Genomic DNA, 25,150 nt, shown 5'->3' with positions numbered 1-25,150 from the left:
CACTGGACGAGTGACAGCCGTATGAGAACCCACGGCCCCTCCAAGCAGCTTTTCGCCGGGGTATGGCAGGCACACCCCGGACCCGGCACTCTTTCCCCAGCAGGGATCCGGGAGGGGCGGCTGCTGCCGCCAGCCCCGTCCATCAAGCACTGAGAGCCCGATACAATCGTGATTGCCCCGCAAAGGCACGGGGAGGGGGCAGAGAAGAGGCGGTCAGGCGAGTCTCAGGGGTGCACAGTGAAGGGACAAAGGGCCACAGCGGCTCCCACGTGGGCGGCCGTGGGCTGGCCGCGGGTCAGCGCCACTGCGAGCAGCACTGCGGGCCCGGAGCCCGGCCCGGACACCCCCGCCTTCGCCTGCCATTGGCTCCAGGGGCTCCCCGCCTCCGGCATAAGAAGGCAGCGAATCCCTGGGGCGCCCATCGCTGAGCCAGAGCCCCGCCGGCAGCAGGGAGGTGAGAGAGGCCGGGGGATGCCGGGCGGGGGCAGCGCCGGGGCACCGAGCGCTGCGGAGCCGGTGAGGAGCTGAAACACTCCTCAGCCTTGCGGACGGGGAAGGAGGCAGGTCGTGAGCATGCAAAGGGCTCTTAGAATGCACGCATGAAGTGCTTCGAGAATATTTCCTACCTTATCGGAAACAGTCCTTCTGTTTGGACACTGACTGCTGCATGGGGGAGGAAGTCAGCTGGAGAATAAGGCGGTGGGATGAGATTCAGTGCCTTGTGGTGGAGAAACAGGAGCCAGGTCACGGGGCAGGAGACATTTTACCTGTGGGGTATGAACGAACAGAGTGCCATTAGCTTTTTTTCCCAGCTTTTGGGAAGGTGGTTTTGCATCTCTCCCTTTTTGGTTTGTCTGTCTGTTTGTGAAATCTGCAGGAAACGCTGCAATCCCAATGATTATCAGTCCCAGGAGGGTCCCCAGATCAAGTGAGGGAGGAGGGAGGTTAGAGAGGTGCTTATTTCGTCCTACTGGCACTCATCAAAACTGGCTCCTGCCTGGTTCCCCTGACTGCTCGCAAAGGCATAGGCGAGGCTGCCTGTGACAGAGGGGACAGCAAAACTGTTCTGAAGCTCTGTGAGCAAAATGAACCCTTACCTGCCCCTCTCCTCGTGTTGTGGCTCTGCGTTTCTTGAGAGCCCCTGAAAGCAGAGTCACAGTCTCTCATAAGCTTTTCCCCTGAAGCCAGAGCCTCTGTCAGTCCTTCCCAGCAGAATGCTTTAAGCATGGGGTCCGGTTTTGCTGATCGAGGTGGCTGTGCTTCCAAAGCAAAAGGAATTGCTGGAGCTTGCCCAGGTTAATGTCCTGATCACCCCCTCTGACCTCAGGGCCACGCCGTTACCATGTCTGAGCTGGAGAAGGGCATGATCGCCATCATCGATGCCTTCCACCAGTACTCCGGCAAGGAGGGAGACAAGCACAAGCTGAAGAAATCAGAACTGAAGGAGCTCATTAACAATGAGCTGACCCATTTCCTCAGTGTAAGTATTGTCCTCCTCACAGCTCGCCTGGCTGGGCTCAGGTGGCATTAAGCAGCCTCCGCACTCCACTAACTCTGTCTCCCACGGGAAGCAAGAGCAGGGGAAGTGGTTTATCCACACATCAGGGTGCTAAATCATTTGCTCCAGCTCTACAGAGCAGCAGGACAAGTGCAATAGCCTGCATGGCAGGCTGGGGTGTGGGTTGGATACTAGGGAAATTTCCTTCCCTGAGATGGGGAGACAGCCTCGCCCCAAGGGGCTCAAGAGGTCTCTTCCCAGCAGCACAGCTGTGGCTGCAATTCCCAGAGGCACAGGGCAGTGCCCCAACACAGACTGGAAACGATGTGTCTGAACAGAGATTCAGCCACGAGAGCACTGGAGAAGGGGGGACATGTTACTGTCTGGGTCCCACTCTGGTCCTCCCCAGCTTCGGCTGCCTATTTCTATCCCTTCAGGAAATCAAAGACCAAGAGACTGTGGACAAAGTCATGGAGGCACTGGACAGCGATGGGGACGCTGAGTGCGACTTCCAGGAGTTTGTAGCCTTCATTGCCATGGTCACTGCCGCTTGCCACGAGTTCTTTGAGCACGAGTGAGCTGGTGGAAAGCAGGCGAGCCCCTTCTGCTCATGCTGGAGAGATGCAAGGCAGCATCACTCCTCTGGGAAAAGGAGTGGGTGTGACTACAGGCTCCTTAGAGTTCAGCTTGTGCTAGACTTCAGCAGCTTAATAAGTTCTGCAGCTTTGTGAAACAAAGAAAAACCTGTACAGCTCAGGAAAGCCAATCGGCCAGCGCCCACCGCGCTGGAGGCAGCATGTGAGTGCCTTGTCTCAAGCTCCTTCCCTGCTGTTGCAAGCCAGGAACATGCCCAGGGCTGGAAGCAGGCAGACGCTATGATCCAAGCTTGCTTGCAAAGGAATAAGGGAAATTTAAGGGCTGAAGGACAAGGTGATGCAGAGGGGCTGGTTATGGAAGCCTGTTTCTGAGCCCACTGGCCTGAACAGGAAGGCTCCCAGTGATTCCTGTGGGCTCTGTGCATGCCATTCACCCAGGAAACCCAGCTCCTGGCCCCTCACAGGGGCTCAGTAGAGCCCACCCATTTCTTGGCAAATTGAGACACCCTTGGCCTGCAAGGCAAAGCATAACTGTCTAAAAGCATAACCATCTAACAGCCCAGGCTTTCCTCTTGTTGATCAATTCTCCCTGCTTTTGGCAGCCTGCAGAACTGGAAGCAACAGCGTATGAGGCTTCTGGGCTGGGGTCAGCTCCTGGGCCTGGGATGTGCCTCGGTAAGGTGTCCAGGCTCAGTCAGAAGGGATGGGGGGATTGGCCCAGTGTGACCACAGACCAGGTACAGCCTCCTGAGTGTGTGGAAGTGGCAAAAATAAAATGTGGTTTCGGTCTCTGGTGAAAAATGTGTCCTTTTGTGACCTGCACCGTCAGAGCGGGAGGCTGGAGGATGCAGCCGGAAGCACTGCTATAGCTCATGGCCCTGGGTTTCTTGTTGGGCATCGACCCTTCACCTCCTCCCTGGTGTCACTGTGGCTGGCCAAACAGCTCAAGGTTGTCACCACCACCATGTTCCACCTGGCTGTCCACACTGGCAGGTGCATCTGTGAGGACAAAGGAGCACAAGGCACCTCTGCAAGAGTCATCCAGGGGCTTGCAGTTGTGCACCCTTACAAAGCCTAAACTAAACCTAGGGCAACCTCCCCAAAGTCTATGCTTCTGCCTTTTTCAGTCTGCACCTGCTGTCCAGCTCATCAACACCTGTGAGTTGGGCATTCCTGGCCAGCAACATCAATAGTGACAGATTCATGACAAAGATGCTCACAGTTGTCATTGTTTTTACCTCATTCCCCATTTTATAACGATTTCGTGCACAAAATGACATGTCTTTGGACAAGAACCATCTTGCTGCTCTCACCTGTCTCCCCCAAGCTCTGCAAGGGGACACTCAGGTAGAGTCAGGCATACAAGAGACAGCATCTTATACTTCACCTGGCACAAAAAGCCATTTTGCCATCCCAGGGTAGCGCTCATTTGTTGAGACAATTCAACTGTTTTCAGCACTAGTACAGAGCTGAGGCACTGTGTAACAACAACAAATGGGGGCAGACAGTGTCCTCAAGATTGGGAAGGGTAGACAGGACTCATGACCCTCTCTGGAGCCTGAACCCGAGGGTGCGATGCTTCCATACAAGGGTCTCCAAATCTCACCTGCCTTCTGCCCCCCTGCACCAGCAGCCCTCACATGATGAGGAATCCTTCCCCAAGACCAGGCCTGTTCAGCAGCTCTGCACAGCACTGCAGCAGCAGCGAGCTGTAACATGCAGCTTGAACGCTGGCAGAGCCGGTGCCACACGAGAGCAGCAGCAGGGAGTGACACGGCAGGACTGCACCCATGTTTCTGGCAGTAAGGCTGATCCTTACTCAGCCACACCACTGCTGGGAATTCAGAGAGGCTTCACCCAGCACAGGAGAAGGTGGAGCTGGTGCCTCTTGTCAGAGAGGAAGAGTATGTGTCCTCCTTTGAGGTGAGCACCCTGACTGCAAACGCTGCAGGGTGCAGTGCTCAGGCTACTGAGCCCCTGGCACACCTCCCGGGCCGGCAAAATTGAAATTCCTGAAACAGACAGCACAGCCACAGGCCTCACCATCACCCAGCCTGCACTGCAGCTTACACTCACAGCTCTGCTCTTGTGTTCCTTGTCCCTCTGACACAGGGGGTGGCTCAGCTCAGACCGTGGACTGTGGGGACAGCTGTACACTGGCACGGTGGGGGAGGCCAGCAAAGCAGTTTGGGCAATGCTGGTCCTCTGCCAACAACTCTGCTGATCCCTCAGGCCTGTTGTCCCCTCACACACACAGGACAGCCACAGCCAGCCACCTCCAGCACCTCTGCTCACAGCCTGGGCCCCCCCCCGGACCGCACAAGCCCCATGCCCAGCCTTCAAAACCCCATGCAAACAAGGGGGCTGTGTACAATACCCGAGGTGTGTACAAGACCTCACAGGCACTGATTACATTGATCTGATGTTGCATCAGTCAGGAGAGCTCAGAAAATCCATGTTTCCATCATCAATGACAGCCTGCAGAAAGGCAGGTTTGGTGACAGTGAGCTCCGAGTTCTGCGCTGTGGGACCCTCAGGGCCCTGGAAGGTTCCCCCAAGGATCAAACAGCAGCTTCACACCAGCAGAGCCTACCTGACGTAGGACACATTTGTCAGTTATGCTTTTGACTCTCTATAAAGAGGAAGCCAATGAATTTTCCACCAGGAAGGACACCAACGGAAGGTTTCATATATTACAGACTTCTGTTCAAGATAAGACCTACTTTCTAAAAGTGAAACAAAGAGAAGAAAGTACAGTAACAGGAAGGGCTTGAGATGCTTAAAAGACTCAAATTCACTTCTGAAGCTAGAAAACTGACAGAAGGGCAGATTTTGTACATCCATGCAGTATTCTACCTCTGCTGAATAGCATTTTCAGAATTTAGAATGATACCATTACTTTTTGCTCCGGGAGATTAGAACCTGCACTTTTACTCTCTCCGCAGATAACTTCAGGTGAAGTGCATCTGTGAAAGGGATCCCTGAATCAGAGACAAAATTACCAGCACTGTAAGAGTACTTACAGCCCCCCCAAAACGTTCTTCCACACAGGATCTAATCTTACTGAGAGTGCTGACTGTTGCTGTTAGCATATCTAAAAAAAAATAAATATTCTCCATCTTGTTAACTGTTGATGGAAGTGCATCCAGACTGAATCATTCAATATCAGAGTTTGCATACTGACAGCAAGAAAAATAATTTAAGAAGGAAACCAAAATATGTTTTTTTCCATAAATCAGATGTGGACTTTTACAGACTCCAGAGAAGGAACACAACCAACCATAGCACTATCATTCACATTTGGCAGAAGTAAAGACAAATCATGATTTTGCAGTTACTTTGCCAGGTAAGTTTTAAGGAATGCTAGAAAAATAGCAATGTTTATCACTTCCAAAAGAAAACTTCTATGTTCAGGCAAGAATAGGGTTAAAAATCCCAGAAATGACTGGAGGAAAAGACACATATTATTTTAAGAACATGTACCGAAATACAAAAAAAGACAGAACTCTGCTTATATGGCACTGGCATAACCAAACTGGAAATAGAACCTGGTGTAGCCAGTTCCTCCTAAGCAACACAAAACCAACATGAAATCTACATACAAACACAAAAATTTGGCCAATTAGAACTGGCCATGACGAGAAGCTCTGGCTTGGAAACATCTCATTTGAAATATCTGACCAGATAAATATTTAAAGCATATTAACTGGCTGAATATAAACATATAAGCAAGAATATACCAAGCATCAAGTAAATGCTGAAGTGCAAAAAAGTTAAAGAATTATTTCATGCAGTTTTGCCAGCTGTAAATTAGTTCTTAGATGTAATCCAGCTCTATCATCTACTAACACAGTTTCTGGCCTGATACACTGATATACAGGAAATGTGCAAGCTTTCCCTTTTTGCCCTTAAAACAGAGTTGTGGATATTCTATAGAAACCAAACCAGAAGCCTATCCAAAGAGATCCTTAAAGTATACAGTATCTGTTTTCATAGAATGGCAGGGAAACAGTGGCAGGGAAACAGCATCAAAATAATCAGGGACTTAGTACAGAACGCTTGCAACGTGCACTTAAAATGAACACTGCTTCCTTTTTTCCACTGTAATAAATTCCTGGGTAACAATTAGCAATAAATAAGGGCGTTAAAGCAATCTCATAGTACTGCTGCCAAAATGACATAAAGCTTCTAAAAAGTCAGTGTGAAGTGGTGGCTCACAAAGAACACTGCTGCAATAAAGGCAGCTTTATTAATGTTTACAAAGTTATTTACTACTCACCGGAGTCCAGTCTCTCACCCCAGAATAAATCTGAAACATTCTGCTTCAACAGCAGCCCTCCTGCCCCATTCCCTCAGCAGCACATTAGTTCAGAAGGAGACAGGGCTTAGAATCCCTTCTTAGTACATTTTCTACTCCCACAAATCAGGTAAAAAAACCACGAAGGACAACAACAAAAATCATCCTTGTACCTTTACTACGAGCTGGGATTTCAAATGTCGTACCCGTTTAAGATGAATTATAGGTTTTTGAATCCGAATCTCATTAGCTTTGAGGAAGATGAGTTAAGATGTTTTGGCACTAAAAACCCCTCGTGCTTTAAATGCATGTCACACAGAGCACTCTCTGGATGCCAGGCACAATGCCTTGCTGGAATCAACAGTGGGAAGAACAGCAAAGGCTCCAAGATGCCTTGTTATGTGCACTGCTTTTAAACACAAGTCACATTTTGCAGGATCAATTCCTGCCTGTTTCCTAAACCTACTGCTGGTACAAATGGTTTCTGTAGGTGCCTCACCCCTCTTGCCTTTTCAAGCAAAAACTTTGCCTTCATTTAAGACACTACAGTTTAATTTGTTTCCATAAACAACTATCCTTCTTTAAATCTGAGTAAAAGCAGGTGCTTTGGCCAGGAACCCCTGAAAGTCTGTGTTAAAAGATGCAGATGACATGAAAAAATCCCCTGCCAGAGCCCCATTCCCAGGATGGAACACCCTGTAACCACGGAGTGTTCTGCACACCATGCTGACTGTGGGCAGCCTCAGCAGAGTCTGACACAGCTGCTGTGCCCCAAATAAGTGTTTGCCCCGAACCTTGTGTCAGAGGAAGAACACCAGTCGGAAACGCGCTCTGGAGTAACGCCGGGGCAGCACAACGTTTTATTTGGATAAAAATTAAACCAGACACGTACCTCCCATGACCCACACTGCAGGAGGGCACAACAGCTGTTTTAGGGATTTTTACAGCCTTCCAACGTGCTGCCACAGCAGCTGTGGGTGAGCCTGGCGATGTTGCTGGAGGCTGTCACCTCCGTCCTGCTGCTTCTGCTCCGGCTTTTCCTTCCCAGCCAGTGCTTTCGCCCTGGTCGGCATCAGCCTGGATTGGCATCAGGCCTCTCTTCGTCCCGGGCTGGTGCCTTTTACAATGTTTCTTGAAGGTATAAATTCTGGCTTGTGCCTGGCTGCAAACCAAGCAGGGGCAGGGCTGGACCTCGCTGTGCATCCTTGTGCGGGGCTGGAGCTCAGAGGCCCCGGAAAGGCTCGGCCACACACGGAGCAGCAGCGAAGCCAGAGATCACCAGGTGCTGCTCAGCGCAGTGATGTGACGTGCACCGTGGTGGTGACATCACACAGGCACCGCCGTGGTGACGTCATACAGGCCCAGGCCACCCGGCATCACCATGGCAGTGACGTCATACAGGCCCAGCCCTGCTGTGGCAGTGACATCGCACAGGCCTGGCCCCGCCAGCACCATGGCAGTGATGTCATACTGGCCTGGCACCACCCTTACTGTGGTGGTGATGTCATACAGGCCCAGCCCACCCGGCAGCACCACGGCAGCGACGTCACAGAAGCCCAGACCCACCCTCACCATGGTGGTGATGTCATACAGGCCCAGCCCTGCTGGCCTCATGGTGGTGACATCACACAGGCCTGGCCCCGCCAGCACCATGGCAGTGACATCATACAAGCTGAGCCCTGCTGGCCCCGTGGTAGTGACGCCATACAGGCCTGGCCCAGCCAGCACCGTGGTGGTGACATCATACACAGCTGGCCCCATGACAGTGATGTCATACAGGCCTGGCCCAGCCAGCACCGTGGTGGTGACATCATACACAGCTGGCCCCATGACAGTGATGTCATACAGGCCCAGCCCAGGCTCGCTGCCCCCGCCCTGAAGTTTCACAGAAAAAGCTCTTTAAGGCACTAGACTGCCCGAAACACAGGTGCAAACTGTGCTAAGCCAAGGTTTTGATCTAACAGGCCCAAGTTTCAACATTCATCAAGTCAGATTGTCACAAGCTGTTCTGAAATGTTTAATGAGCTTTTTTTGTTTTAAGATTTAACTTTACAAGGCAACTCGTCTCACTGTCATCAGTATCTCTCAATACAAAAGTCTTACAATGCTTTATTTGCTAAAAAACTACAACGTGGTTTAGGGTTAGGGAGTTCTCTCCTTTTGCCAGCTCTTTTGTTAGGAGGGGTGTCCCACAGCCCGCTGCTGGAGGCTGCTGTACTCAGAGAATAAGTTACACAGGTTCTGTACATAATTACAGTCAGGAGTATGCAGCTGTATAATACACCACAGGTAAACACCATCAGGGCAGATAACTACTATATAGGAAAGCTTTTTCTTGCAGATTTCAGAGCTTATTTAATCATAAGTAAATCTGATATATCAGGGGACTGACATCTATCTTTCTTAGGCACTGATCCAGGCAGAATCGCCTTGCAGAAAAAGCTGGCCCTTTTGCCACACTTGTGCATTACTAAAAAAATTGTATGTAGCTCTCAAAGTCTTTAACAAATCTATAAAAATAATTATTTGCTAGTCTCGTGCTTACCTTCAAACACAGTAAGTATTTGAATAACTTCCTATTCTCTTTCTGCATCAGGTTCACTGCAGTATTAGATCAGGCAGAAACTTCAAAACCTTAGTTAGTCAACTGTGACTCAACCAACTGGGTATTTTAGCCCGAACAAAAGAGTCTAAATACAACTCCAAAGAAAATAAAGACAGTTTGTACCACAGCAGCTCAAGCTAACTAACACTGATCAGCTTTTCCATGGTGGGGGAAAAAAAAGTCGCTATTGTAAGTTTTAGCACTGGATATTCAGGGAAAACATATTGTAAGCCCATGCTTTGTAAACATCTGTACAAATCATTCAGAGACTAGTGGCTTTGGAATGAATTTTCAAATCCTTGGCGTTATGCAGGGCACGAATTAACAGTTGACACTATGAAAACAGGTGACTTGGACATGGAGTTAGGAGAGCAAGAACACTGAAGGCTCCTGCATCAAGTACTTAAAACTAGATATTACTTTGTATTTTATTATAAAGTTTGTAGCATTACAGAGTCCAGCATGGCACCGTAAGTAACACTGTTACAGCTGCAGTATTTGTTTTTGCTTGGTACAAAAAAGCTGAACAGCAGCATTAACTGTTACACTGAATCCGGGATTAGAATGGATTGGTTTCTTCTGAACAGGGATGAGTCAGTGACTTAAAATAAAAAGGCTGCATTATTAAATCTCCAAATATGTGCAAAATTCCTTTCAGTAGAGAATGTGGTAGAGGTGTGTGCAATCTTGAAGGTTAAGTCCCAACCCCGAAACTGCCGATATATTGCAAACAGTCACACGGAGGTGAACTCTGGATGGTTACTCACCACTTTAGGTGTTACTTCTAGGAGTCCTCCTCACAGCTGGTGTTCTCTCCCCACCCTGCTTTATGTCCTTTTATGCAGTGCATCAAGTACTGACATTCATAATTATTCCCACCCACCCCCCCCCAAAAAAAAATTGGTCCATGATAGTTCTAATAAGCTTCCTTCAGGAATTCCAGTAAACTCTCCATCCTAAGACAGCTGTAACTGTTACAATGGACTTATGAAAGCAAATGCAGTCTTGGGAGATGAAGGTCTGTGAAGAGTAGTATCTCCGTTTTCCTAAGGTCTTCAACAGCTTTTAAAAACACAGAACATGGATTCTGATGTTATTATGAGGAAAGTCCCTTGGATTTTGGTGCTTTAGCCTTGACGTGGTTTCCCGTTTTCACATGTTGTAGGCAACATAAATAGGATCCAACTGATCAGCTAAAAATCCATCTCTCAAGTGCATGCGTTGCTTCTCACCACGGGAATTGATGGGAATGACGCCTGGGTCCACAATGACCACAACACCCACTATGAGATAATGCTCCTCCAGAACCACGTTTGTCACCAGCGCCACCAGGTCCAGCGCTTCCTGTTCCGAGCCTTCCAGCTCCACAACCACCACCAGCAAGTTCGTCCACGTAAACACAGCACTGTTGGCACGATACAGGTATTAACAGGGGGGAAAAAAAATACCTACTCAAAGGAAGCTAGTTATTAAAAGAGATTACTATAAGAAAGACAAGACCTCTCAAAGCTTACAAGTAAACAATGTGTACATTCTGACACAGCCAGGGAAGTTACAAGTTCTTCTGCTTTAGAAGAAATAAAAGGATACAGAAAAGCAATGCTGAGGTTCTTACCATTCTGCAATGCTCTTGTGTGCCCTTATTACGGAGGTTTCTATGTCAATGGGATGGTACCTCATTCCTCTGAGCTCCAGTGTTTCATCCAAAGAGCCCACCACATACAGGGCATCGTGTCTCTCTGCAATACAGCACACACATTTAAACACCATCACATCTACAGGACAGACATGGCCATATGTACGTGCTCATTCCTGACATTCTAAAATGTTCCCAGTGCTTCCTAGGGAAAGCAGTCTATAACACATCAAGCATTTGGAGAGAATGAAGAGCTCAAGCAGCACGTCTGCCTGTAGACTCCAAGCAACTGAAACCAGACTGAAAAGAATTTCTGGGTCATCCAGTTCTGTCCCTTCTCTCATGTAATGTCATCTCAGTTCATAAACCCAATCGAAATCCAAAAGTATCTTTTTCTCCTACTTACCAGAGAACTTTTCTCCTCTGATTGACAGGAACACTTTTTGAATTTCCCAATTTCACTTTCTGTTTTGTTTTGTTTTTAACACCAGCTTATACCCACTTGACCTCATGCCAGCAAAATTCTGCTCAGCTTCTTGAGTTTCCACAGTTTATGCAGTGAGATCAACTCTGTTCTCTCCGCAGCCTCAGCTTTGCCAGGTTAAATAAGCAAAGCTCTCCTAGGCCCTTCTTGAAGGAGACACTCTCCATATTCATTCTGTAGCTCTGTTCAATTCAACTTTGCTTTTTTCTTTGTGAACTATTTTATAATTCTGCTCAGTCACGTCACTGGAGATGAAAAGCATGCTGGGAAGCTGTTTTTCATGCATATTGCTATGTTAATTCACTGTACACAGCCTCGCAAATGCTGACAAACTAAAGCACAACTGACACCGTTCCATGGTGACAAAAATCTCTAGGACATGTAACTTTTCAGAAAGCTACAAGGCACAAAAACTTGCTGTTATAATCCAGTGGCAGCAGTTGGGACACTGACACTATCCATGTAGACACCATCATTCGTTTCACTCCAATCACAGAAAATTAGCAATATACATTTGCTAATAAGTTAGAAGCATTCAAACTCCCATCCTTAGGATGTTCAGAGATTTATTTTTTTTAATATATTATAATCAAGAGTTGTACCTGCTTTGTATTCTGCTTTAGCAGAAAATGTAAGCAGATTGAAGACAAACTGTCCTATTTCCCAAATTTAGACATCTCGGCTTAGATTTGAAAAAAACCCGCAAGATTAACAATTTATTTTCTATACTGGAAAAATTATGGAGAAGTTTCTCCTCTAGACCTTTAAATTCTGAAAGGCTGTGAAATCACTGCTCTCTGTCCGCGTCCCGAACCTGCTGAATGATAGAACAATTCCTGCTCAATTCAGCACTCTCCTGTGATAACAGGAGAAACTTGAAGGAAAGGTTACTCTTTGCTAGCTCAGCTATCCCAAGGAGTTTCAGGCCGTAGGTAGAAGGTGTTTCCTCTCACCTCCGCTGGCGTCAGTGAGCTCTGTCCTGCGCAGGAAGCCCAGGTACCCGGTCCGAGCCCACACGGTCTGAGTGTCCCCAAAGCTCAGGCGAGCAGTGAAGTGATCAGCGTGCAGTGCTTCCTCTCCATACACCGTGTAGTAACCAGTGGCATTGTGTGGACTGCTCACCCATATCTAGGGGACAAAACAAACCCCAAACGGAATCGTTCCCGTGCAAGCACAGGCTGTTTTGCCGGAGCCAGGCAGCGCCGTTTATTGATTTAAAAGATCTGTTTCACTGACAGTTCTGACCACTCCGAAATGCTGGTTTTATTAAAATTGTTAACCTCTGCCTCACAGAAAATGACCAGGGAAAAGGAGTAAAAAGGAGTTTTACGTACATGTAGCTGGGGGCTGGTAAAGAGGAAAAATGAGCCATGCATTTGGCTTACAGGTCAGGAGCACCTGTTCAACCCATTAGCTGGGCATCTTATCACACAACAATCCAGATGTATATAAAACAAAGGTTAAAGCGAGCAGCAAATTACCTTCTTGCTGCTGCCCACTGATGGGAGTGCACCAGTACCTGTTCCAGCTGCCAGGCAGACACAGACTAGTCCCCTGGTCTGGCAGAGGAGGGGGGAGCTATGCAGCTACACAGTACAGGTATGTAAACAGTGCCAGCTCTCTGCGGGGTTCATTCACGTGGCACAGCAAAGCCATCATGGCCGTCCCACCCAGGGGCAGGCACTTCTCTAACAGGAGGTATTGATTTATCACATCACTGCTGACAGATGCAGCACAACAGCATGAAAGCTTTACCTCTCCTAAGTGCGAGTCTCCCAGAGGTCCCTTGGTTTCTGTGTGTGCTATGATGACCTTTACTCCCGGAAGAATCTTGAATGAGAAGCATGCAGAAAAAAACTTTAATTCATCAAAAGTTAATAATGCAGAGCCACAGAAGTCAACAGTCTGTGCTTCCCTTGCTACTCCTCCCTGCACCACGCGTATCAACCACCTCGTCCTACCAAGTTGTTTAACTTGTTTAATCGTTTTAACCCTGAGCAGCTGTTTTGCAGCTTCAGAGTTGGTTTCACACCTAGAAAATGCCTTCCACGTGAAGGCCTCTGATTTTTTCGGTGGTAGCAATGTGTCCTATTGCTTCATGTCATGCACCAGGCCTCCCTTTAACTACTTGATCACACCATGCTCCCTCTAGTGCCTCTCCTGGATACACTGTGATTAGCAAAGCTCATCACATGTATTCTGTACTGAGATCCAGGTGGAGCAGCTCGCAGCCCAGGTTAAGGGCCATGAGGACACAATGAGGGTCATAATGAATTTAAAGTGAAAGAGTCGGTTTGGATTAGATGTTAGGAAGAACTTCTTCCATGTGAGGGTGGTGTGGCCCTGGCACAGAGATGCCCCATCCCTGGAAGTGTTCAAGGCCAGGCTGGATGGGGCTTGGAGCAATTTGGTCTAGGGGAAGACGACCCTGCCCATGGCAGGGGGGGATTTGGAATGAGATGATCTTTAAAGTCTCTGTCAACCCAAACCTCTCTAGGATTCTGTGATTCTACAAGGAGGAAGGATCAGTGTCAGTCTCTCACCTTCCCAGACTCCATAAGGGGCAGACTGTGTGGAGAGCCTCTCTCTACCAAACGCACCCTGAGAAAATAAGAGGATACATTTGTACAAGGCTTTAAGGATTTAAATAGAAGTCAAATAGGTATGTTCTACTATACCCACGGTTACCCTCTCCTTAGCTGCACTGACCAAGCTGTAATGAATCAATCAATTATGCTCAGTTATTCACAACACAGTAAGACAGTTACGAGTTTCCAGCTGTCTTGAAGACTTCCCTATTAGCACAGAGCACATATCTTTTAAGAACCTGTAACTCTGCTCTCTGGAGAGACAAGTGACTTTTTCCAACAGAGCCCTATGGCTGCAGTTCCACCAGCATTTTAAATTCACCTTCTAAAAAAGATTCTCCTGGACCTCTACTTGTCACACTAAATGGTGGCAGAGCATTGGTAGGAATCACAGAAAGTAAAGAGTGAGCAGCCCAACTGGAATTAAGTGACACAATGCAGCCCAGGGAAGGCTGAGGGAACGTACTTGGTTTGGTTTGAAGGAAAAAACAAAAAGACTAAGGGAGGCTCTAACTGTACTTTTTCCACTACCTGAAGGATACTTAGAGAGCCATGCAGGAGAAGAGGCCACAGATATAATACAGCAGGGAGTCAGCTGGCTGCTGCCAAGGATATTTCAACAAAACAATGCAATGAGTCTGAGGTTTCTCCTCTACAGCCATTAAAGAGCTAATGCTTTAACAGTCTGTACCTGTCATGTCGAAGTGCTCTCATATCCACATAGACTGTTGTTGGATCTGGTCCTGCTGTTCCCTAAGAATAAGGAGGAAGAAATAAATTCAATAGAAGCCACAAGATCCTGCTTTCATTCTCACAGCCACATAAATTCACAAATTTCTCTCCCTTTTTTACTGACACTTATACAGCACTTCCCTAATCTACAAGAAATATAGTAAAATAGCCCCCCTTTCTACAGTGACTGCTCTAAAGAAGTCTTCTTATGGAATCAATCAATGAATGCCCAAGTGAAGTATGTAGTACAGGTTAAGTCTAAGATTTTAAAATTTTTAAATTTAAAATTAAGTTTTAAAGATTCTCTTAGGGTAAGCACCTGCTCTAAAACCCACACAGCAAGTGCAAAGGATGTAAGTATAAACCAGTGTGGGCCTAATCCCTAACACTGCAGAACCAGATGGACTTCAGGACATGACAAGCACACATGCAGCACTATACCTGTTCAGCCAGCTTGCCCAGCCTGTTTGGCTGACAGCAGGACCACAAACAGAAGTAACAGAGGCCATCAAAGTGTGTGAAACAGAGAGAAAGGGGAAAAAAAAGAAAATACAAACAAAGAGGCACTGGAAACACAAGATACACACAGTAAGACAGAAAATAAAACTCATACTGTTTTAGAGTGAAAAGGAAATTTCCATTTCAGATTATTTAAAGGCTTGACACTCTTAGGTGGTTCCTTGGGAAACATGCAGGTTCCAGTTAATGAACAAGAAGAAGGCTAAGGCAGCTCATACATTGTTCTATCACAAATCCCTCCTCCCTTTATGAGGCTGCTTGCAGCTTCAGAAACACCTCCTCAGTCCAGCAGGGCTGGAAGACATTCTGTATTTATCTACATGCTAATTTGTACCAGAAGTTTGGCCATTCATCTACATCCATTTAAATTCAATGAATTTTAAAACATCTAATACAAGTATCACTCTGGAAGAATGCAGGAGAGGGGTTAGAAAACCCCCCACACTGAAAAAGGGCTCAAGAATGGAAAACAGAGATGAAAAAGGCAGAATATGAAGGGGAAGCTCAACTGCCCAGCAGTCCTACACAGCTCACAGGGGGTTTTTTTGAGTACTTTTCATGTTGCCATTCAACACTCTGCAGAAAAACTGTTTTCCCCTCCCTCATCCCAAACTGGCTTTTAAAATTCTTATTTACACAGGCAACTCGGAAAGCTGATCTTTCACACTGGGCAGCTGACATGTTTTATTCGATGTGTTTGAAATCTTAATTTACAGTCATCTTGATTTCATGTGTATCCTTCCTGTTTTTCTCATAAAATCACTCTGGCCATATTTCTTTGTAACCATTTAGCTAGGGCTTGTTAAAAACCTTTCCTCCTTTAATTGTGAAAGAAACTATAGAAACTAAAGAAACAATTGTAAATGGCAACATATTTAAGAAACTCGTGTCCCAAAATGTCTCTCCTGTAGGAAAACCAGAACATTATAATATATCCTGAGAGGATAAAAGGGATTTTTCTTGATCTAATGAGCACCGGGAACCAAAAAAATAAAAAGGAAAAATTAAGTTTTGCAGAAGTACAGTAGCAATCTTCATAGAATCCTGTTATTATGTGCAATTCATATCAATAAAATTGGAAATTAAATTTACAATTACACATATTTAATGCATGTCTCACCTAAGACATACAAAGCTACATACTGCCTCATCTGAAAGCTGAGCACTATCAACTCAAAGACCATCCAAACTCCAGGGTGCTTTCCCATTTTCTAGTCCATACTTAGTATCTGAAGTTTCAGGTAAGTTTTGGAATATATTTTTTTTTCATTTCCTGACTGCAAAAGCAGCATCTCAGTAAGAAAAGTCAGATTTAATCTCATTAAATCACACATAAGAGATTATTATCAGCTGAATACCAAACTGTCAAAGGTGGTTCTGGCCCACAGCATGTCATTACCTCTAGTCTGTGAAGCAGGGCTGTGCACTTTATGGGCATACCCCCCAAATCTTCCAACTTTATACCTTTAATTAAAAAAAAAAGTCCAGCTCTCACATGAGGTGAGACAAACGTATTTGCATGTTGATAATACTCATTGGAGACCTTTAAAAGTCAAAAAACACCTGCCAACCTTGTCAGTTTTCCTGGGTCTTATTTGAGGAACTCTGTCTTCCATCTAATTCCACATTACACATACAGCTATTTTTCAAACAGACAGGATCTGAATTACACAAAACCTGAAATAGCACTGCTTGTAACATTTAATATTTATGAAGAAGCAGCTGTTTATTTAATTTAATACTGCTCCTGCATAATAGGAAGGAAACAAGTTTCTTAATAGTGAACCTCTGGATTAGAAAAGCAAATCAACTGGTCAATTAGTACAGAGGAGTGAAATTATCATAATCCACATCTTATTAAAAAGCTTATTTAACTTGGTGATGAAGCTAGGAAGCAGTGGAGCTCTAGTTCATTAGAAAAAGACATCCATGGGGCTGAACATGATTTCCCATGAAGTTCCCAGAGACTCTGTGAAAGGAATAAGCAGTTCAATCTCACCTGTAAGCAAATTGCTACGTTGACCCTGCACCCAAAGGTAGTGCTCACTGCACGAGCAGAGAGGCCCAGGTCTTTAAACAACTTGGAGAAGGACTGGGTTAGTGTGATCCTCGGTCTCTCCTCTGCAACCACCATGCAGGTACGGACACAGGACAGGTTAACTCCCTTCATCTGGGAGGTTGGGTGAAGAAAACAACATTTTAAGTTTGAAGGCAACAACTCTAGAAATAAACAGTTTTAATTTGTGCAACAGGACTTGAAAAGCACTGGAATAGGACGTGAACTGGTTAAACACTAAAGACACGGACATTGTGTCACTGCAGCACAGTCACTCAGAATTCTGAGCTGAAAACCCCCTAGAAAGTCATTGTGTCACAGGGCTGGCTCCCAGCACAGCACAGTTCAGGTGCAAGCAGTGTTCCAGACATCATTAGCTCCTGCCAGTGTGAATGTGAACCTAGAGCCATTGCCTGTGGGCCAGGATTCCCCTTGGTGAGGTCCAGGGGAACAGAGGAACAGGTTTTTTGTTTGTATTGAGAACAAGCACAATGCAGCCACTTTTTTGTGAATGAGCTGCCACACATTCCCAGTGGAAGTGCTAAGCAGCTGAGTTACTACAGCTGTGGGAACGCTCCTTCCTCTTCCAAGGTAATTAAGTCTGAGTTAAGAGACTTCCCTCAAAAATAAATGGATGTATCAGGGTGCAATTGCTGCTGTTAGGAAGTATATCATCATGTAATCATATAGAATGGTTTGGTGGGAAGGAACCTTCAAGCTCATCTAGTTCCACCTCCCTGCCATGGGCAGGGACACCTTCCACTAGACCAGGTTGCTCCAAGCCCCATCCAACCGGGCCTGGAACACTTCCAGAGTTGTGGAAGATTATATCCATTTTAGAACTCTACATTTTTGGTATTAACTGATCTGAAAGCAAGTGAGACTTACTGGGGAGCTTTTTGTTGTTTAGGAGAGAGGTGTTTTTGTGTTTGGTGAGGTTTTGGGCTTTTTTTCTTCTGTTGGGGTGTGTTTTGTCTGTTTAAGGTTTTTTTTGTTTGGTGGTGTTTTTTTGTCTCAGACACAAACAAGCTGATAGGCTTGCTATGTATTTTTCCCAAAATCTCAGAAATACCCAGCAGCACAGAGGTGGCACAAACAAGTAAAGCTGAAAACATAAGACTTCTTTTTTTTTTTTTTTCCTCCACCAGAAACACGAGAGCTGAATCTTCCAGCAATCTCAACATTCCCCAAAAATCAAGTAATAACGAAAGGGTCTCACAGAAATACGAACTCATCCTCTGCAAATGAAGTATTTTTAGAAAGATACATGTATGTCTCTGTCAGCATGTTGAAAAAAGGAGACCACTCACGCGGAGAACATCGGTCTGTGTCCCCAGCCCTTTGGTGCACATCTCCATGACCGAGTATGAGCAGAAGGTGACACGCACTTTGTACTGACTGACAGCAGACAGCCACAGAGACACGTTGCTCTCCAGCTCCAGAGGAGGGACCAGGATGGACTGGTGACCTGAATATACACTGGGGAGAGGAAGCAGTAGAAACATGAAAACTTTGAGCCACCATAAAAAAAAAAAAAGGCCAAAAGTTATGTGAAGTCAAAACGAAGGAAATACAAGAAAACTGAGACCTGAACTTCAGCTTCTCTTCTCCAAGAGAGCAAGAATCACTGGGAACTATGGGACTGAGTTAAGTCACAAACCTTAAGGTGAGTATATTTGTCCTGTTCAGTAAATTGTGCTGAGCTATAGGCAAACATTCAATGCCTTCAACAGACAGAACTGACAAAAAATGTTAATGTCTGAGGCATCACAGAAACACAGAGTGACCTGGGTTGGAAGGGACCTTAAAGCTCATCTCATTCCATGCCCCTGCCATGGGTAGGGACACCTTCCACTAGCCCAGGCTGCTCCAAGCCCCATCCAACCTGGCTTTGGACACTTCCAGGGATGGGGCAGCCACAGCTTCTCTGGGCAACCTGTGCCAGTGTCTCACTACCCAATTCCAGCTCCTAACCACTATCATTCCAATTACAGCTGGATATTGAGCATATTTTTCTGAGTCATTCATGGGAAAATGCACCTTTTGCTTTGAGTGAAATGAGTGTTTAACACCTGTATTGCACCATTCAAGATTTAGTGCAGTTTTCTAGCCTTTGCCATGGCTGTCTCAGTTTTTAAACAGTGTTTGTGTGAAATACCTAACCTGGATACCGGTTAGCATGGGTGGACAGAAAGTCAAATTTGTCATCAGAATCACACCACCTTTTGATTTTTTTGGTTTCATCTTTCTTTAAGTTTATATTTTAATTCTTTCGTCACTGAGGTTTCTTCTCCCTCCATCCTGACTTGCTTTACTGATGATATAAATCCTCAGATGCTACCAAAGTTGCATTTTTGTTTTTCTTCAGTGCATTTCCTTTCCACTTGGGAAATTTAGAGAGAGAAGGGACAGGTGTAACTACAGTAAATTTACCTGTTTATAAAACAACTCTGTATTCAAAACCTTCAGTTTCTGCATTTTTTAAAAGAAACATCTAACATAACATTAAATCTTTGGATTAGTTAAAGCATATGGCATGTTTTAAAAGGAAAAAAAAAGAGGAAGATTTTGCAGCTTTGTGAGATGTGCTGCATTAGAGTAGTTATCTGGTTGAATCAATTCAGGACTCATTCATTTTAAGAAACATTTAACTGCTTCCTTCAGCAGTATTTCTTAGTGCATACCCATCTTGCAGTGAACACCTTAAGGGTCTTGTCAAAACATATGGTTTAATCTCAAAAGACTTTAAAAGGATTTATCTAATCAATGTGAGATAGACAGTGAAGTCCTTTTTTTCCTTGAATTTGGTAGCTAATTAATTCCACTTGCAAACCCCAAGTTACTTGAGTAACTAACTGACTGAAGTGGATCTTCTTACCACAGAAGGTGTTTTCTGAGCTATTGATAAAAAGGTTCAATTGGGTTTCTTTGACAGTTCTATCCACAGCTGTTCCTGGGATTCTGGAGAAGGCTGGGCACACGTGAGGAGGCCCATGGCTGCAGTGACATACCTGCACAAGCACCACAGTGCAAAGCCCAGGCCACAGTAAGGGTCCAGGCAGATGGCAATCTGTCGGGATGGGTACAGCTCACACTGGAGCTTTATCGAGCGACATAAGGCACTTGTAGCTGCATGTGACATCTGCAAGAGGGAAACAGGAGCTCTCAGGGACCCTTTTTAGAAAAAGGGTATCACATATTCCTTCCTAAACATAAGGAAACAAAGCGTAATTATCTCTCTTGTTACTCTACCTTAACTCCTGCTAATATACCAGTAGTAGACACACTGAAGTCCAAGTATGCCAACATATCTGGAGAAGTAGGTCTGAAAACACTAGCCAGCTTCTTTTTAGGCATATCATCTATTTAAAATAAATAAAAAGAGAAAAGTACCATATTATTATTTTGAGAAACAAGCACAGGACAAAGAAATGTATCTTTACAGCATTACCACCAGACACTTCCTATAGTTTCTTGGACAACCATTTTAATGCAATGCAGAACACATCCACTCAATTCAGCAGTTAAGGTGTAACAAAATAAACACACCACTCTTAAAACTATTTCCATTTTGGCTAGTGTACCTGTATCCAAAATAGTGGGCCATGTTTTAATATCTACAGCTGCAGCAGCCTCCTTAGACTTGAGCAGTTTCATTATGGCTTGGGTGGTCAGTATACACGCAGACTTACTGACCTGCAAAAGGCACAGCATTAAAACCATTTATAAAACCAGGGAATGGATGCGCCAAGTGATATCATATCCACCCAGAGGAGATAACCAACAAGATGAACAGATGAAGAAAATCACTGGAAACAAAGCAAAACGAATCACAACAATAAAAGACCATTTCAAATGAGTTTCTGAAAAAAATGTCATCATTGACTCAGCAGACTGATTTTTTTTCCCCTAGCTTATTTTACACCAACCATGGCAAAGCAATTCATCAGGATGCATCAACCAATCCACACTCCCCAAAAGCATGAGGAGAGGAATGTCTCATACCTACCTCTACAATCATTTTGACAGTGGGCAGAGTGGTAGCAAGGTTCTGTGGATGAGGTGGGCGGACAGTGATGGGGACACAGCCAGCATATAAGCAGCCATAGAAAGTTGCTATCAAGTCCACTCCTGTAAAAGATATTTGTGAAACTAAAGCCATTTTTATCAGGACAACAGGCCAAACTCTTTCACCAAAACCAAAACACACGGTGATTTATTTTATTGAGATGTAAGGATCTCTCACAAGGCTCTCTTCAAATCAACAGGCTGCTCTTGGCCATGCCCGGTTCTACAGGGTTAAAATGTTTTGCATTTGAGACGTAGCAAAAGTTATTTCGATCGTACAAACTTTAAATGGGTAGGGATATATTTTCATGAACAGGACTTTCTTTTCTGGTGCTGACTGTGGCTTTTGCTGTCTGTATTGCCTTACCTGGAGGGTAAACCAGGGCCACATGGTCACCAACATTCAGCCGCCCCTTCTCCAGCAGCGCAACTGCCACTCTCTCTGCTCTCTTGTGCAGCTGGATGCACGATGCAGTGCTGGCTACAGTGCCCTGCACAGGAGAGAAGTGACATCAGAAACCTTTATTCAAACTGTTCTACACAAAGTACCTGCTGCAGGTTCAGTATTTCATCTGTCCTTATTTTAACGATACAGCAAATGCTGTTAAAGACTCTGTCTCTACGTTTGAGAAACCATGCTGCTGGTACCATGAGCTTTTACAGGGCTAGAGGATTTTATACATCACGCAAAACCATAACAGTAAACACAGTGTATTGTTGAAATAGAAACAGCAGCAGCTCAGTGACTTGGATATTGACATGAAAAGGTGTAAAACAAAAGGGTTTCTCCTGGAGAGCTGTGAACACACTAACACACAGCACTGTAGTCCCCAGTTATTTAAGACAGGTCTTCGCTAACAGGTAATTTCTTTGTGCCCAAGTTTTGTATTTCCTTTTGCAGTCTCCTTGTCAAGGGTAAAACTTGCCTGAACAAAATGACCCAGGAAGGTGCTTCTTCATACCAGAAAACTTACCTCAAAATCCTCTTAACTCTGAGAGAATAAACCAATTCTGTGACTTTTAACAATAACAATGTTGAAACAGTTTCTTTTGCTAAAGCACAGTCTCACAAAAAAAGTCAGAAGTGTTGAACCATGTCCTAACCATTTTGCCTCTCTGAATAAGAACCACAAAAGCAAATCCTTGACTTCCCAAGGATTGCTGCTGGACCTTCTGGAAGCACATTCCCTATCCTGCTGTCTGCAGCACAGCACAGGGTAAATCCAGTTTGTCACTGGGCTGTTGCTTCCATTTTAAGTGCCATCCTTCTTGGGGGCAGAGCCTAGCCCAGGACAAGGCATCAGCATCTCCTAAAAGGTGTGACAGTGCTACTGGAAAAGATGACTCCAAAGCTGTCTCAAGGGCTCTCTACTTAGGCTGCAGATCTTCTAATCAGCAAATCCTCCAGCTCTGACTTCCAGTTACCCTTGTGTTCAGAGAGGAAGACAGAATTGCGTCTTCCATTAATATCACAAAAGTTGTGTTCCAGCAGGTAATGCAATTACTGCAATGTTTTAAGCCAGGCAGAATGTATACTGAAATTCCAGATGTGGCATGAAACATATGGCATAAAATTCCAGGAGTGGAAAAACGATGCTGCTTACTAACTAGCAATTTTTGTCTGCTTCATTAAAATAACCTGAAGGATTTTAGGAAAAGACTTCTGGCTGGAATTTTCTTAAAATCAAAACAATCTTTTGTTTTGATCTCAATCTCCAAGTATGACCTAAAGGGCATCTCACCTTGGAATTCAACAGAAGGAAGAGGGGATGATCTGGAGTTGTCTGAGCTCGCCATTGAAGAACATCTGCCAAATACAGGAACTGAAATGGAAAAAAAAAGGAGACACTCAGATTCACTCAAAATGCCTCAGGTTTACTTTCAGCAGAATATCACACCTGTTCTTCTCTCACTCTGAATAAGCTAATTCAAATATTTAGTCATACCAGGACATCAGTGTCACCTTTCTTGCCTGGTCGTTATCCTCCAGCTGGCTCACATCTCTGCCTGAGGCTTGTGCAATCCTCTTGCCAGCTACAAGGTTTCCTACTATCATTGAGGCAGGACCAACATCTGCATTTTGGAAAGAAGAGGTGCAAAATGAGGACAAATAACGTAAGGGACTTGCACCAATCAGCACAGCCTGCAGACCCCTGTGAGTGCCACACCTAACACAGGTCTGGTGGAGCCAGCACATGCTCTGTTTTCCTCACCTGGTTGTTTCTGTCGAGGCTTGGGCAGGTTGGTAACACAGGTGTGGGGACACATCAGGACGTTGCAAGGATGCAGAGCGCCCTCCAAAAAGCGCTGCTTCGTTTCTGAAATATGAATTCCTCCGAGTGGAGCCTTTGGCAAAGTGTTGGCTGGCACCAAGGCAAGGCAGTATACACCCACTTGGTGAATGCTATCGATTGCCTTGATAGAAATTAAAAAAAAAAAAAATACATTCCACATTATCAACTGGGATGTAGCCAGAGCAAAAATTTGAATTCAAGTCATTTATAACATTAAAATTTTTACTTGCACCACAATTTGCAAATAAAGGGTCCAATTCTGCACTCACTGAACTCATAGAAGCTGTGCCATGACTTCAATGGGAGCAGGAGCAGACCCAGGACTTTGCTTGTGCCCTCTATCAAGGGGATGCCACCTGCACATCAGGGATTAGGAAAGTCTCTTAAAAGTGGGCAAAGAGTGCAGAGATTTTCAAAAGCCAAAATTATATTACAGCAAATTTAGCATGTATGGCACAATCACAAAAGCGCAGTAGAACATAAAACCACAAAAATAGAGAGGGAAGCAACTTTGCTGCCTAAAACTTAAGGGTCTGTTTCAGCTCTCTGTTTCTCTTCTAAAAAGAGAAATAAAAATATTTTTCTCCCACGAAAAAGCCTTTCTATTACCAGATATTCCCTCCAAAAAGATTAGAAAGCTGAAATTAGACAGAAACCATTATTACCTAACTGCCTTACTTTTAAGAGCAAACTTCCCTTAAGTTGTTCTCTGTATCCTTCCTTTCAGTTGTCCCTTCATCAGTCTTCCATAATAGCTCTCTCAATTTTTACTTTCTTAGAACTAATTAATTCTGAAATCCACAAATGTAAGTCTACCACAATTCCCCTTCCTCCTGCCCTCCACCCCCCAAGAAAATATAGTGAAGTAATCAAGGGAAAAAAGTTTTTAATGCTTACAGTTGGAGATCTAGAATAAGGTAGTTAGTGACACAAAAAGCTTTCAGAGGCAGTTCTGATATTGGCACTAAGTACACTCAAACATTTCCAGAGTTAATTCTCAGTATGAAATCAGAAGAGACATGTAGCATTAACCCAAAAACCCCCATCACCCTTAGGACTCAGGGAATCCCAGTAGTAGGAAGTTAAAAAAAAAAAATTCTGAAAGAAAATCTTATTTTTTACAAAAATTCTGTTAACTATCAACCCTGAAACACATCTTGAAAAAAACCCAGTTCATTATAGCTCTCTGTGGTTACACTGATAGGTTTGGCTTATGGGAAAAAAAAAAAGATGCTCTAATGTTCTCATTTCATACATCAGCCTTATTCACCTGGAAAAGAGAAAGGACAGACTGACTACCTGTAGAACCCTGCTCATCCACTGAAAACTATCCTCCTCTGAGGCGTCAGGGCGCTGCTCTGCCACAAGCACTATCCGATCATCATGCAAAACGGGCACAGAAAACACTGCTATCCTAAAACACAAAGGACAGAAGAATGATAGGATGCAACATATGGTGAACAGAGCATGGGTTATCATCACGTGGGGATGGCTGCAACCTCTCATGGCACTGTTTCACACACACAAGCATTATTCATGCCAGGTCATCACAAAATCACAGGAGAATAGAACACATGTAGGTTCACTACTGTAATTGATTTCTGGTGGGGGTCAGGTGGATTTGCAGTCACCAATGTAGCACGTGTTTGACAGGCAAGTTCCATACGTGCAAGGGCTGTGCAAACCTTGCCTACAGAACTCCATCATGCACACTGGACTTGTGGCCCCTACATCCCTTCAGAAAGATGACTGTGCCAAATTACTGACCAGCATATGC

The 25,150-nt window shown here is 45.0% G+C and overlaps 2 protein-coding genes and 1 long non-coding RNA gene across 8 annotated transcripts in view; 2 read left to right on the top strand and 1 right to left on the bottom strand.

The window, feature by feature from the left end:
• The first annotated feature begins 328 nt into the window (after positions 1 to 328).
• On the top strand, positions 329 to 2,895 carry S100B (S100 calcium binding protein B). Of its 2 annotated transcripts, none has more exons than XM_064660142.1 (3): positions 329 to 454; positions 1,328 to 1,480; positions 1,936 to 2,895. In XM_064660142.1, exons 2-3 carry the CDS (start codon positions 1,343 to 1,345, stop codon positions 2,074 to 2,076), a joined length of 279 nt encoding a protein of 92 aa, XP_064516212.1. In that variant the 5' UTR covers positions 329 to 454; positions 1,328 to 1,342; the 3' UTR covers positions 2,077 to 2,895. The 2 variants fall into 2 exon arrangements, with proteins under 2 accessions (XP_064516212.1, XP_064516211.1); XM_064660141.1 differs by having other exon boundaries at positions 452 to 516.
• Positions 2,896 to 8,395: 5,500 nt separating this feature from the next.
• DIP2A (disco interacting protein 2 homolog A) overlaps positions 8,396 to 25,150 on the bottom strand; it is an 82,596-nt gene continuing 65,841 nt past the window's right edge. For 2 of the 5 annotated variants that reach the window (XM_064660134.1, XM_064660136.1), the window contains 18 exons: positions 24,673 to 24,787; positions 23,293 to 23,494; positions 23,043 to 23,152; positions 22,822 to 22,902; positions 21,447 to 21,570; positions 21,021 to 21,142; positions 20,596 to 20,707; positions 20,264 to 20,373; positions 20,023 to 20,153; positions 18,322 to 18,490; positions 16,955 to 17,125; positions 14,878 to 14,907; positions 14,396 to 14,457; positions 13,660 to 13,717; positions 12,872 to 12,946; positions 12,070 to 12,244; positions 10,612 to 10,735; positions 8,396 to 10,401 (listed from right to left, as the gene is read on the bottom strand). In XM_064660134.1, coding sequence (XP_064516204.1) covers positions 10,149 to 10,401; positions 10,612 to 10,735; positions 12,070 to 12,244; positions 12,872 to 12,946; positions 13,660 to 13,717; positions 14,396 to 14,457; positions 14,878 to 14,907; positions 16,955 to 17,125; positions 18,322 to 18,490; positions 20,023 to 20,153; positions 20,264 to 20,373; positions 20,596 to 20,707; positions 21,021 to 21,142; positions 21,447 to 21,570; positions 22,822 to 22,902; positions 23,043 to 23,152; positions 23,293 to 23,494; positions 24,673 to 24,787 — 2,224 coding nt within the window. In that variant the 3' untranslated portion in view covers positions 8,396 to 10,148. Of the gene's footprint in view, positions 10,402 to 10,611; positions 10,736 to 12,069; positions 12,245 to 12,871; positions 12,947 to 13,659; positions 13,718 to 14,395; positions 14,458 to 14,877; positions 14,908 to 16,954; positions 17,126 to 18,321; positions 18,491 to 20,022; positions 20,154 to 20,263; positions 20,374 to 20,595; positions 20,708 to 21,020; positions 21,143 to 21,446; positions 21,571 to 22,821; positions 22,903 to 23,042; positions 23,153 to 23,292; positions 23,495 to 23,642; positions 23,730 to 24,672; positions 24,788 to 25,150 lie in introns of those variants that run through there. The other 3 variants (XM_064660135.1, XR_010431786.1, XR_010431787.1) reach the window with 3 other exon arrangements.
• LOC135416865 (uncharacterized) lies at positions 10,326 to 14,493 on the top strand. The gene is made up of 2 exons (XR_010431789.1): positions 10,326 to 10,418; positions 14,242 to 14,493. It is a non-coding gene; the product is annotated as an uncharacterized LOC135416865 (long non-coding RNA).

Source organism: Pseudopipra pipra, chromosome 7 (genome assembly GCF_036250125.1).
Source record: "Pseudopipra pipra isolate bDixPip1 chromosome 7, bDixPip1.hap1, whole genome shotgun sequence".
Classification (NCBI taxonomy): Eukaryota; Metazoa; Chordata; class Aves; order Passeriformes; family Pipridae; genus Pseudopipra; species Pseudopipra pipra.
The sequence above is the reverse complement of the archived record's forward strand: the minus strand, read 5'-3'. Positions and strand labels throughout refer to the sequence as shown.

Bases quoted from the DNA above. Each gene is read 5' to 3' on its own strand.
- S100B (XM_064660141.1), top strand. From the start codon at position 472: ATGCCGGGCGGGGGCAGCGCCGGGGCACCGAGCGCTGCGGAGCCG. The intron at 517-1,327 runs GTGAGGAGCTGA...CTCTGACCTCAG, and splicing joins CACCGAGCGCTGCGGAGCCG to GGCCACGCCGTTACCATGTC. The intron at 1,481-1,935 runs GTAAGTATTGTC...CTATCCCTTCAG, and splicing joins AGCTGACCCATTTCCTCAGT to GAAATCAAAGACCAAGAGAC.